We start from the raw sequence: 13371 nt of genomic DNA, 5'->3' as shown, positions 1-13371 counted from the left end.
ATTACAAAGTCTTTTGTGTTGTGCCTTGAGGGAGCATGAAAAATTTCCAGCTTTGTGTGGCCTTCAAGAATTATATGGCCTTGGGGTGCCTGGTTGGCTCAGTTGGTTGAGCATCTGACTTTGACTCAGGTCATGATCTCACTCACAGTTTGTGAGTTCGAGCCCCGCGTCAGGCTCTGTGCTGACAGCTCAGAGCCTGGAGCCTTCTTCACGTTCTGTGCCTCCCTTTCTCTCTGCCCCTTCCCCACTCATGCTTTCTGTCTCTCTCTCAAAAATAAATAAACATTAAAAAAATTTTTTTTAATTAAAAAATAAAAAGAATTATGTGACCTTATACTGTCCCATGGTTCTTTCCTTGGCCTTGGTTAGTAGTTTTATCTCATTTAGGCACAGGTCACTTCTCAGCCAAAGACTCAAAGATACCCTTCTGTAGATCATGTGTCCCTCTTTTCTCTGATGCTATGCTCTACAGAATCTAGCTGCTTTGACCTTCCAGAATTCTGCTACATTTCTCCTCAGCATAACAAGATCACTGGGCTCTGTTCAGGTTCCCATTCCTGTACTGTGGTCTGAAAACTGCCTGTAGGTACTAAACTAGAGCACTGTTGGGCCCATCTCATTTGTTTCCCTCTGGCAGGGATCACAGTACTGCACTGCCTGCCATGTCTGAAAAATTGTTGCATTTGTTTTATTGCTTTTCTAGTTGTATAAGGTGGGGACATAGATCCAGTCCCCTGACACTCCATCATGAATGGAAGCACAGGTCTGTGATTTGTCTTTAAGATCTTTTTTCCTAGCAAAAACTTACTGAATAATTTCAAATCAAAAACCATATATAAATCATATATTGAAAGAGCTGTGAATTAGGAACCAAAATCAAGGTCCTCATCCTTGCTCATTTAACCTTGTGTTTCTCACTCTTTGGACTTCTGTGTCCCTCTACCCAGATGACCTAGAACAATTCATCTGATTTCTCAGTTTCGTTCTCACCTGTCAAAGGAGGCTTATGAATGGTTTTTATAACACCCTGAGGTGATATAAGGTGAGAACACAAGAAAATGTATCAATTGGCTTAGGTTGAACTATTTTCAAACAGAAGCTAGCTTGTTGTCACGTACCAGTATTTATTATTCACGTTTATCTTTAGGCACCATATTGGACATACCTTTTATGTGCACTGGGACTCTTTATCTACCAGTCACTGGATGCTATTGATGGGAAACAAGCCAGAAGAACAAATTCTTGTTCTCCCTTAGGGGAACTTTTCGACCACGGTTGTGACTCTCTTTCCACAGGTAAATTAGCGTTATTAGTGAAGGTTTTTCCCAATTTTGTTGTTGTTGTTGTTGTTGTTGTTGTTGTTGTTGTTAATAATGGCTTAAAAACTAACATGAACCGAGCTGTTTGGTCAACTTTTTGGATAAGCATACATTTGGGGGCAAATTTTCACAGTGTATTTTGAAAGTATGTTCAAAAATTAATTTTGTTTGGTGTACCTTATTGTGATGCCAAGGTTACATACCCTAAAACTCTGCATTTCTGAACTCTGTATCTCTGAATGAATAATGGCAATTATTTCATTAATTATTTTTAATTCTTAATGGTTCTTAAACCTTGTTTCTTTCAGTATTTATGGCAGTTGGAGCTTCGGTTGCTGTGCGCTTAGGAACTCATCCTGACTGGTTGTTTTTCTGCTCTTTTATTGGGATGTTCATGTTTTATTGTGCTCACTGGCAGACTTATGTTTCAGGCGTATTGAGGTTTGGAAAGTAAGTATGTTTTTTAAGTTGTACATTTTTAAATATAATTCAATTTATTTTCACAATCTGTTATATTTTATTTATCCATAAGGAGAACAATGCTTCCATCAGGAATTTAAATTATCTTTTAATTTATTAGAGCATCCATAAATGCTACAGCTTAATTTAAGTCTTGCAGGGATTCTGCACGTTATAAATAGTTATGTATTTGATAGTAATTTTATTTCTTTCTCCCTTTTAGTAGCTTACTAACTCAAGCTTACATTATACAGGAGAAAGAGAAAAATAAGGGACCTGAGTAAAAAGTACTTAAGTAAACAGCATTTGACTTACATAATAAAATAATGAAATATGGAATCTAAGGGTCCTTTTTGGTCAAATCTTCATGTGCCCAAAAAGGGGCACCCCTTACATCAGTCACCAACAAGATAATTGTGAGACTGTTCAGTTGTGGTAGACAATTGATGAGATAATGTAAAAGCACCTTGAAAATGTTAGAGATAAACATCAGATGATAAATATGCCTCTGATGCCTTTCTTAGACACCAGGAAATAGTGCCGAAAACAAGAATTCGATTCTGTTTTCCTCTGTCCCATCAGCTCCCTCTCTGCCTGATCCTTCAAGAATTATCTGCCGTTGGCTCATTCTCAGCTCTGCCTTTCCGCATCTACTGATTCTTTGTAACCCCACTTTATTGCTGCATAGGAGAAACAGCCATGGAAAACAAAAACAAAAACCTCTGATGATACTAAAAATATCATCAGGAGAAGCCCAAATCTATGAATCATGTAACAGAGGGAAGGCCTTAGGCAACTCATCACATTGATTCTAAATTATGGAATAATTGTAGTACCACCTAGTGCACTTGCATGTTTCAGGCACTGTTCTTTTTTTTTTTTTTCAATATATGAAGTTTATTGTCAAATTGGTTTCCATACAACACCCAGTGCTCATCCCAAAAGGTGCCCTCCTCAATACCCATCACCCACCCTCCCCTCCCTCCCACTCCCCATCAACCCTCAGTTTGTTCTCAGTTTTTAACAGTCTCTTATGCTTTGGCTCTCTCCCACTCTAACCTCTTTTTTTTTTTTTTCCTTCCCCTCCCCCATGGGTTTCTGTTAAGTTTTTCAGGATCCACATAAGAGTGAAAACATATGGTATCTGTCTTTCTCTGTATGGCTTATTTCACTTAGCATCACACTCTCCAGTTCCATCCACGTTGCTACAAAGGGCCATATTTCGTTCTTTCTCATTGTCAGGCACTGTTCTAAGTGCTTTACATGCATTAGCTCATTTGTTCCTCACAGTACCCTGTAAGGGTATTACCTCCACTGTACAAATGAGGCAGAGAGATTCTGTAACTTACACTGCTGTTAAGTATAGAGCCAGGATTAAAACTCAAGTCTATTTGACTCCAAACCCCCCACACTCTTAGCGACTGTTGTTCAGTTCCCTGGGACCAGCAATGTATTAGATTCTGTGGAAGGATACAAAATGCATTTTTTTAAAAATTCCTGTTTTAGGAGCTATATAGTATAGTGTATCAAAGGGATGATATAATACTTCTGTGACACTGCTAATACAGTCCATTGCCAAGTGTAAAATGACTTGCGCTAGGTTTCCATAAGCACTGAAGAAATCCTACGTAAGGAAAAGGTAATTGTAGGTTGAATTAGTTTAAGAACACTTTTATGGAAAATCTGACTCTTTTGCTGATTCCCTGTCTACTGATCAAGATCCCAAGGAACAAAAAGCCTGGTTAAAAATTCCAGGCAACTATGGAAAATTAATCTGTATCTATTTATAAATTAAGATGCTAAAATAGAAAAGTAACTTTGCAAAATCTAATGCATTTTAATTTGCCGAACTTGCTATGGTAAACTAGAGTAATATAATAATGCGGTGTTCTGGTTAATTATTATTATTGTTGTTACTATTAATGACCAACTTATCTTTTTGGCTTCCAACTTCACTAAAAATCTTTCTGAAATGAATTAGTTCATCTTGGCCTAGATGTAAATTTTACATTCATTTGCTACTGATTGAGAGTCTATTGTGTGCCCAGAACTAGACATACAAAGATGAGTTACTTGTGGATGGACTATGCCAGATAGATGGGAGTAAATCTAGGCAGAAGCATGAGGAAAGAAAGTACTCAGAACATTAGGGAAATGGCTGTTTCCTCCACCACATAGAGGAAAGGAAATCCTGCAATGCTGGGGCAAGGGTGGAGGGGTGGGGATAGCCATTTAAAATACTAACACTGGAGAGATGCCTCAGTAGGTTAACCATCCAATTCTTGGTTTTGGCTTAGGTCACGATCTCTTGGTTTTGGCTTAGGTCACAAGCCCTGCATCTCTAACAGCTAACAGTATAAAGCCTGCTTAGGATTCTCTCTCCCTCTTTCTTCCCTTTCCCCGTTCATGCTGTCGCTGTCTCTCTCAAAATAAACAGTGGTGACTGGGTGGCTCAGTCAGTTAAGTGTCTGGACTTCAGCTCAGGTCATGATCTTGCAGTCTGTGAGTTCAAGCCCCGTGTTAGGCTCTGTGCTGACAGCTCAGAGCCTGGAGCCTGCTTCTGATTCTGTGTCTCCCTCTCTCCCTTCTCCTCCCCTGCTTACTCTGTGTGTCTCTCTCTTTCAAAAATAAATGTAAAAAAAATATATATATATATACATATATATATATACACTAAATATATATATATATATGTGTGTGTGTGTGTGTGTGTGTGTGTGTGTGTGTATACTAAAAGAAAATAAATAAAATACTAACACTGGATTGCAGAGATCCTAGGCACTATAGTTTATCATTTGGTCAAAGTAAAAATATCATGGAGCATTGAGTAGGATGATGGTTCAGCTTAACATTACAAGAAGGGTCTATATGTAGCACATCATGCCTTTAGAAATGTTTACAAACTGTGCCAGTATCAATGGTCTGTTGGCTAGGATGGATTTCCTGAAAATTTGTCACTGAGAGACTTAATTTTTTTTTTAATTTTAATTTCAACATAGTTAACATATAGTGTTATGTTAGTTAAGGCACATGATGTATAGTGATCCAGCAATTCTGTACATTAGTGCCCATCATGTACTTTTTTAAAAAAATATAATTTATTGTCAAATTGGTTTCCATACAACACCCAGTGTTCATCCCAACAGGTGCCTTCCTCAATGCCCATCACTTACTTTCCCCTCTCCCCCACCCCCATCAACCCTCAGTTTGTTCTCAGTATTTAAGAGTCTCTTATGGTTTGTCTCCCTCCCTCTCTGTAGGTTTTTTTCCCCCTTCCCCTCCCCCATGGTCTTCTGAAATAAACAAATCATGATGTACTTTTTAATCCCCATCACCTATATCACCCATCCCCCCACCGTCCTTCCCTCTGGTAACCATCAGTTTGTTCTCTTTAATTGAGTCCTTTTTTGGTTTGTCTCTTTTTTAGTTTGCTCATTTGTTTTATTTCTTAAATTCTACATATGAGCGGAATCATATGGTATCTCTCTTTCTCTGGCTGACTTCTTTCACTTAGCATTTTACCCTCTAGCTCCATTTATGTTATGGCAGATGGCAAGATTTCCTTCTTTTTGTGTAAGAAGTTGCTGCAGCCAAGGTCAAAGAGGTTTTTGCCTGCTTTCTCCTCAAGTATTTTGATGGCTTCCTGTCTTACATTGAGGTCTTTCATCCATTTTGAGTTTATTTTTTTGTCTGGTGTAAGAAAGTGGTCCAGGTTCATTGTTCTGCATGTTGCTGTCCAGTTTTCCCAGCACCACTTGCTGAAGAGACTGTCTTTATTCCATTGGATATTCTTTCCTGCTTTGTCAAAGATTAATTGGCCGTATGTTTGTGGGTCCATTTCTGGGTTTTCTATTCTGTTCCATTGATCTGAGTATCTGTTTTTGTGCCAGTACATACTGTCTTGATGATTACAGCTTTGTAATACAGCTTGAAGTCCAAAGATTTCCTTCTTTTTTATGGCTGAATAATATTCTTGTGTGTGTGTTTATCTCATATCTTCTTTATCCATTCATCTATTCAGAGACTTAATTTTTATAGTATTTATATTATTGGAATATGGAAGAGAAATGTAAATGCTATTCTACTTGTGGCTGTTTTCATTGTTATTTAAAAATATGTGGGTTTCAGTGCAAATATGAATTTGTTACCTTGAATTAGATCATTTAAACTATAAAATGTTAATAAGTATTTTTAACTATAATTTTTAACTCTTAAAGATTTTTTTAGTTAGTCAGTGGCACATTAGTTAGTGTTTTCCTTAGCACAATATAGACTTACAGTTAAAATCTGTCTCTGTACTAATGCTTGTCTTGTGGGATAAGGCATATCTTATTTATAGCACATTTGCTCTCCTGTAGCAAATATCTTGTGTAATTCAATAGAGCAATGCTTAAAGCTTAATCTTAAATCCTAAACCATGTCCAATGTTCAGTTGTATTGTGTCCTATTTTGTTATTTACATGTGAACATTTAGACTTGGTGTTAATTTTTTTTATTTCAAAAGCATGAGGATTTCTATATGGTTTTAGGTTCATTTGTCAAAAAAATTACGGTAAAGGACTAGTTTCTACCCCTACCCTCCACCCATGGTGGACTAATAACATGCAATTAAAAACTAAAAAACAAAAACAGGCTTACAAAATACCATCCTCAATATTTCATTTAACTCAACAAATGCAAAATTACTCTGTCAAATTACCATGGAAGTTTTTAAATGCTTAGTCTCAATTTCTCCCCTTCACTCCTTGCAGACTGGTAACTAACCCTAGACCACACTTTCAATAGCACTGTTGTAGACTGTCCTTCATGATAACAGTTTGGGGATTAAGGATATTCTTACACAATATCCCCAGGGTCCATCTTTCTTGGATTTTTAGTATTTTTTTTGGATCCAAATTTTAAAAACTTGGACCCATTAATGAGTTCTCATTGTAAACTGTTATACAGAATATTCTTTTATTTAAATATATTAGGCATAATATATTTCTCAAGCTTCAACTCTTTCTTCATAGTTCAAATATTTGAGTATTTGGTGAGTGATTCTCTCTTTTTATCATATTCTTTCAGCTTTCTTGTTTCCAGACTCAAGAACTGTCATTAAGGGAGAATGAAACTTTGAGTTTAATATAAAATCTGTGATATGATGATGCATATGTGAAACCCAGGTTCCTAGCTCAATCCTCGTATGCATCATTTAGTTCATTGAGAGAAAATTTATTCTATAATCCCTGCCATCTTTCCTAGTTGCTTCTGGTCACTAGTCATACCCTGGGGAAATTATGGATAATTTAGTGTAATTCTACCCCTGTTACTGGAAAAGAGCACAGAACTCTGGTATGAGTCGTAAGTATAGTGGGAAGAGAGCTTGGCTATGAACTCATTTTCCTATGGCAATTTTCAGCTGTTCCAGTACAGGCATGGAAAAATCATTTGTTTCCCTTTCCAAAAAATAATTTATTGGAATAATTTATAGCTCATAAGACTCACAATAGATGCTCAGTGTTAGTACTTTTCTTCTTTTTACTCTACAAAATACTACATGTTATACTATTATGTTTACATTTTTGAGCCAACTTGACTATTTCTCTACGCAGCCTGGAGGCCTTGGTTTGCCTGCCACTGATCTTACCAAAAAAACAAAAAAACTGGCTACCATTTTTATATTTTCCTTTTCTTTGTGGGTTGATGTTCAGTTCACCTTCTCCTCTTAACTGCCCCCAAGTAACTTAGTCTGGAAGTCTTTTCTTCCCTGCCTGGTTTTAATTTATCATCTAATGATTACGCTACATGTCTTATATTTGCTGAGCAGTAAGTATTCCTGTAGCATCTGAAGACTGCAGGGCATCCAAGCAGAGATGTCAGGTAGGTAGACAGATATAGAAACCTGGAGCTTAGAAAAAACGATGTGAATTTGGAGATAGGAATTTTGAGGTCCTTAGCCTATAGATGGTAATCTAAGTATAGATAAAATCGTTCAGAAAATCTAAAAGGAGAAAAGATGTAATTATGGAAATGGTAGCATTTCAGATGTGGAAGAAGCAGCAGTCTAGGAAAGAGCATGAGAAGAGTTTCTAGCAAGGCAAGAGAATCAAGAGAGAGCATGGAATAAATAAGAACATAGCAAAACATTGAGAAAGGGAATGATCAGCATTTTAAAGACTGAAGAGAAGTTACCCAAGATATTAACTGAAATGTATCCCTTAGATTCGATCAATTGAAAGTCATTGTTTACCTTAAACAATTTTAGTAGAATGGGGCCAAAAACCAGACGACAGTAAAAAAGCAGCAAATATGAAGAGGAGGAAACTACAAATGTAGACCACTTTTCAGTTATCCTGTTTATGGAGCAAAGGAGAAGAGGGGTCAGTAGCTTCAGAGAATGCAGACTAGAGACTGATGTTGGTTGGTTTAGTGGAGGTTTTTTTTTTTGTTTTTTGTTGTTTTTTTTTTAAACTTAACATGTTCATGTAGGGGAAAATGTCTGTGGAAACGAAAAAACTATAATGACTATTAGTAACCTAATATTAGGAAAGCTGTTTGAATTTTCCCTACTTTTTAAGTGAAATTCACTTGGGTGTTTAAGAATTTGTCCTAAGTTACCTGGTTGTTTTCATATTATTCTAATTTTTCCTCATTACAAGACTAATACATGATTGTTATTTAAAACTTCAAATGTTACAGAAGTACATGAAGTAGAAAGTAAAATCCTTCTGTAATTTCAATGATAACTGCTCTCAGCAATTTTATACATGATATACAAGCTTTCCCTCCCCCATGCATATCCTAATGTTTACCTGTATATGAGCACATACTATTCAGTGTGCTCAGTTCAACAGTGTGAATTGATAATTCAGTGATAGACCTAAAGGTACAAATAAGCTAAACTTATAAAGATTCTTACATATTTGATATTTAACATATGGTTAACTGATGTTCATATTCAGGAATTTTATTTACAAACATCTTTTCTATTCTTTGTGCTTCCTTTTTAGAGTGGATGTAACTGAAATTCAGGTAGCTTTAGTGATCGTCTTTATATTATCTACACTTGGAGGAGCAACAATGTGGGACTATACGGTAAATCTGAATATTTAAATTTATATTTAAGTACTTTACAAATATTTAGGAAAATGCATTGTTAATTTTCTTTAGAAATTCTTCACATTGTAGTTACTAGTCATACCACTTCTTAACCTTTTTTCCTTCATTTTGTAATTTTACTATTCCTATATACCTTATTATGGCATTTTTCCCTATGCACGAATATATTATCACATAGAAGAAAATGACCCCATTGCCCTAATACAAAATTTAACACGCTAGTTGAACTACCTTTTCCAGACTAATATTTATCTCATAAAACAGATATATGAAAGAGTAAATTCAGTAAAATATTTCATGTTTGAAACTTGTCCCTCAATATCAGGAAATAAAAGTTAATAATTTGCATTTTTTATAATCTATTATGAGGTAAAGTTTCCCATATTAGGAGTGTTTTTATTTTCTGCTTGGTTGGCCTCAGTGTTTTGGTAAAAGTTGACTCTCAGGAGGCCACTGGGATAAATTCATGCTTTGCATAGAAAGAGAATTTATGAAGAAATAAATGATTCTATCTTTACAACCTAAGTCCATAACAATGGCTGACTCACAACCTCATGCCCATAGAGTTAAGAATAAGAAGGATAATATCAATAGCTAACAAATAACATTTACTGAACACCTTATGTTCCCACAGTTTACCATCACTGTGACCCTCGGTACAATACATGAAATAGATACTATCATTATTTTGTTGTATAAATAAGTCTTAGAATGATTAAGTAATTACTCCAAGGACACATAGCTAGTAAGTACTGGAATTAAGAAGTCTAATTCCAGACTCTAGGTTTTTAGTCACTCATATATATATATATACCTCCGGTAAAAATAGTAAGAGATACAAAACTAAACATACTCTTACCATAGGATCCAGCGACTGTGCTCCTTGATATTTACCCAAATAAGCGGAAAACTTATGTCCACACAAAAACCTGAACATGGATGTTTACAGCGGCCTTATTCATAATTGCCAAAACTTGGAAGCAATCAAGATGTCCTTCAGTAGGTGAATGGATAAATTATGGTACATGCAGGCAATGGAATATTATTCAGTGTTAAAAAGAAAGCACTATCAAGACATGAAAAGACATGGAGGGACCTCAAGTGCATATTACTTAGCAAAAGAAACCATCTGCAAAGGTGGCTGCATATTGTATGATTCTAACGATATGACATTCTGGAAAAGGCAAAATGATGGAGACAGTGAAAAGTAGCAGTTGCCAGAGGTTACTGGGGAAGGAGGGTTAATAGAAAAAGCACAGGGGATTTTTAGGGCAGTGAAACTATTCTGGCATGATACTATAATGGTGGATATCTGTCATGCATTTGTCCAAACTCACGGAATTATATACCATCAAGAGTAAACTGTAATGGAAGCTACAGACTTTGGGTAATAATGTGTCAGGATAGGTTCGTGTATTATAACAAATGTTAACACTCTGGTAGGGAATGTTGATAGTAGGGGATACCCTGGGGGTTGAGGGTAGAGAGTATATGGGGACTTTATGTATTTTTCATACAATTTTGTTCATGAATCTAAAGTTGCTCTAAAAATCAAGTCTATTAAAAAAAACAGTAAGATTTCTCTAAGGCAGTTAATTTCAGAATTGCCAGCTACAGATCATAACACTGGGCTCAGACTTGGAGCATATTTTTAAGTAGTGGTACATTTCCTGAGACATTCATATTCCTTCTCATCCTGTAAGAATGATAGAATCAAGGATATGCCACTATAGGCCTCTCAAATATACTAGAGGGATGCGATGTGTCTTTTATGTTAGCTGCCCAGCTGGTTCCCGTAAAAAGGTGAATGTTGACCTAGAGGCAGTTGGGTTATTTATTAAGTCAGATGTGGTTGCCTTAAATTTAATTCTGATTTAGTTACAATGGGGAAGAATTTAATTTAATCTTAAAATCATTTCATTCAACGTTTTGGCAATACCATAGGAAGAAAGCACACCTGCTTATTCTTACCAACAAGAATACTTATTTTAGATGTAGATTTTCTAAATTTGTTCATCTGTAGTTTCCACAAATGTTAGTATAAATTTCAGTCTATTTTCAAAACACATTAGCCTATAGCTTTTGGCAATTTATTGTTACTGTTTTTTAAATCCTTTGCTGCCTTTGGAAGTTTTCTTGAACAGCAAATTGACCAACAGGTAAATATACTGTTAGAGATTTAATCCTGGATATTAACTACACAAAATTCTTGCATGCACACACACTGTGATATTTGTCACATTCATGATGCAGATCATGGTGTCTGACTTTTCCTGTGATGCTACCTTTTAGAGGTACTAAATTCAAGTGAACTCTCATTTTTCATGTTTAAATCAGATGAAGGCTTATGAGATTAAATATTTCATCACAGTTATGTAAGTAGACTTCCCTGAATTTGGTGGATTCATTTTTCACTTAATGAATAAAACCACTAAAAGAAAAGTGACCACTTCAGGCTACATCTAGGAGTTAAGGCTTGCTTATACAAGAAAAAGGATAGCCTATTATACAGGGCCATATGATAATGTTTCTTTACTATTTAACAGGAAAATAAATTCTATTTTCTTAATGATTTGTTTCTTTCCTCTACCCCTAAAGATACCCATTCTAGAAATAAAATTGAAGATCTTTCCAGTTCTTGGAGTAGTAGGTGGAGCAATATTTTCCTGTTCAAATTATTTCAATGTTATCCTCCATGGTGGTGTTGGCAAGAATGGATCCACTATAGCAGTAAGATACTAATTTCATCATCATTTATTACTAATTTTATTCTAAATTTTATTATTACCAGATACAGAAATACTAAAAATATGCTGGTGTTCCAAGAACAGGGAAGGGAACTATCTTTCTTTTTAAGCATGTAATACAAAAGCACTTTAAAACATATTAACCAATAAAGCATTTTTCCTCTTTTCTGAAGCCTTTTTCTTGTAGACTTTTCTGACATTCTATTTAATCATCTACTGTCTCATTAGTGTACATAATTAAGAATTTCCATTCTCAGGGAATGAGTTCCTGATTTAATAGCGGGAAAGTTGCCAAAGGTCATGGCTTCACATACAGGGCAATTTATTACTCATCAAGTAAATTTTAGTGAAATTTCACTAAAATATATTTTTAAAAATTATTCTACTATTGGAGCACGTGGGTGGCTCAGTCAGTTGAACGTCTGACTTCGGCTCAGGTCACGATCTCATGGTTTGTTGGTTTGAGCCCCTCATCAGGCTCTGTGCTGACAGCTCAGAGCCTGGAGCCTGCTTCAGATTCTGTGTCTTTCTCTCTCTCTCTCTGCCCCTCCCCCACTTGTGTGCGCTCTCTCTCTCTCTCTCTCTCTCTCTCTCAAAAATAAACATTAAAAATTTTTTAAAATTCTAATATTTTAAAAGGTAAAATTTTAAACCTTAATTCTTAAGTTGAATAGGTACACCGTGTGTTTCTGTTTTTTTACATTTTTTAAAATATAATTTATTATCATATTGGCTTATGTATAACACCTAGTGCTCATCCCAACAAGTGCCCTCCTCAATGCCCATCACCCATTTTCCCTCTCCCCCACTCCTCTGTCCACCCTCAGTTTGTTCTCTGTATTTAAGAGTCTCTTGTGGTTTGCCTCCCTCCCTCCCTCTATTTTTCCCCATCCCCTTTGCTCATACTATAATACTTTTGTATTTATTTATTTTTTTAATTTTTTTTAATGTTTATTCATTTTTTGAGAGAGAGAGACAACGTGAGCAGGGAGGGGCAGAGAGAGAGGGAGACACAGAATCTGAAGCAGGTTCCAGGCTCTGAGCTGTCAGTGCAGAGCCTGACATGGGGCTTGAACTCACAAACCATGAGATCGTGACCTGAGCCGAAGTTGGACGCTTAACCAACTGAGCCACCTAGGCGCCCCATGTATTTATTTATATATATATATTTTAAACTTCAGTGCTTTTATGTGGGAAAGGGTCAGAATTCCTGCCAGCTTTTTAAGCAAATACAATATTTATGTTTTTAAAAAGCCATATTGTCATCTTTAAGATAAACATAAGACGATAAAGGGGCACCTGGGTGACTCAGTTGGTTAAGCCTTTGGCTCTTGATTTCCGCTCAGGTCATGATCTCACAGTGGTTCATGGAATCAAGGCCAAGTCTGCACTGGCAGTGCAGAGCCTTCTTGAGATTCTCCCTATCTCTCTCTTTCTATCTCTCAAAAGAAATTAATAAACATTAAAAAAACAAACAACCTAAGAAGATAAGTACTTAGTCCAGTGACGTCATCTTCTGTCAAAACATTGTTGGAATGCCTTTTTAGAATCATTTGAGCTGTAACTTACTCTCCTTGATTTCCTTGGTATTGTAGTTCAAAATTTCTGTCCTTTCAGGATAGATTTGATTTTGAGAAAAAGAAAGTGATATGGAGCCAGATTTAATAAATAAGAATAGTAAACGTGAAATATGACATTTTTAGTAAAAAAAAGTCTCATTCTCTTAAATGACTTATAAACTAGCT

At 35.9% G+C, this 13371-nt stretch overlaps 1 protein-coding gene across 3 annotated transcripts in view; it reads left to right on the top strand.

Annotated features, from left to right (window-relative positions):
- The window catches only part of CHPT1 (choline phosphotransferase 1), a 35035-nt gene that overhangs the window by 14136 nt on the left and 7528 nt on the right, over window positions 1-13371 (top strand). For all 3 annotated transcript variants that reach the window (XR_002079164.2, XM_019446592.2, XM_053895588.1), the window contains exons 2-5: window positions 1148-1295; window positions 1628-1769; window positions 8771-8855; window positions 11478-11609. Coding sequence is in view for 2 of the 3 variants with exons in the window: in XM_019446592.2 (XP_019302137.2) it covers window positions 1148-1295; window positions 1628-1769; window positions 8771-8855; window positions 11478-11609 (507 nt within the window). In the remaining variant the exon portion in view is untranslated. The remainder of the gene's footprint in view (window positions 1-1147; window positions 1296-1627; window positions 1770-8770; window positions 8856-11477; window positions 11610-13371) is intronic.

Source organism: Panthera pardus, unplaced genomic scaffold (assembly GCF_024362965.1).
Source record: "Panthera pardus isolate Hobbes unplaced genomic scaffold, ASM2436296v1 HiC_scaffold_6, whole genome shotgun sequence".
Classification (NCBI taxonomy): domain Eukaryota; kingdom Metazoa; phylum Chordata; class Mammalia; order Carnivora; family Felidae; genus Panthera; species Panthera pardus.
This window is presented reverse-complemented; position numbering and strand designations above follow the sequence as displayed.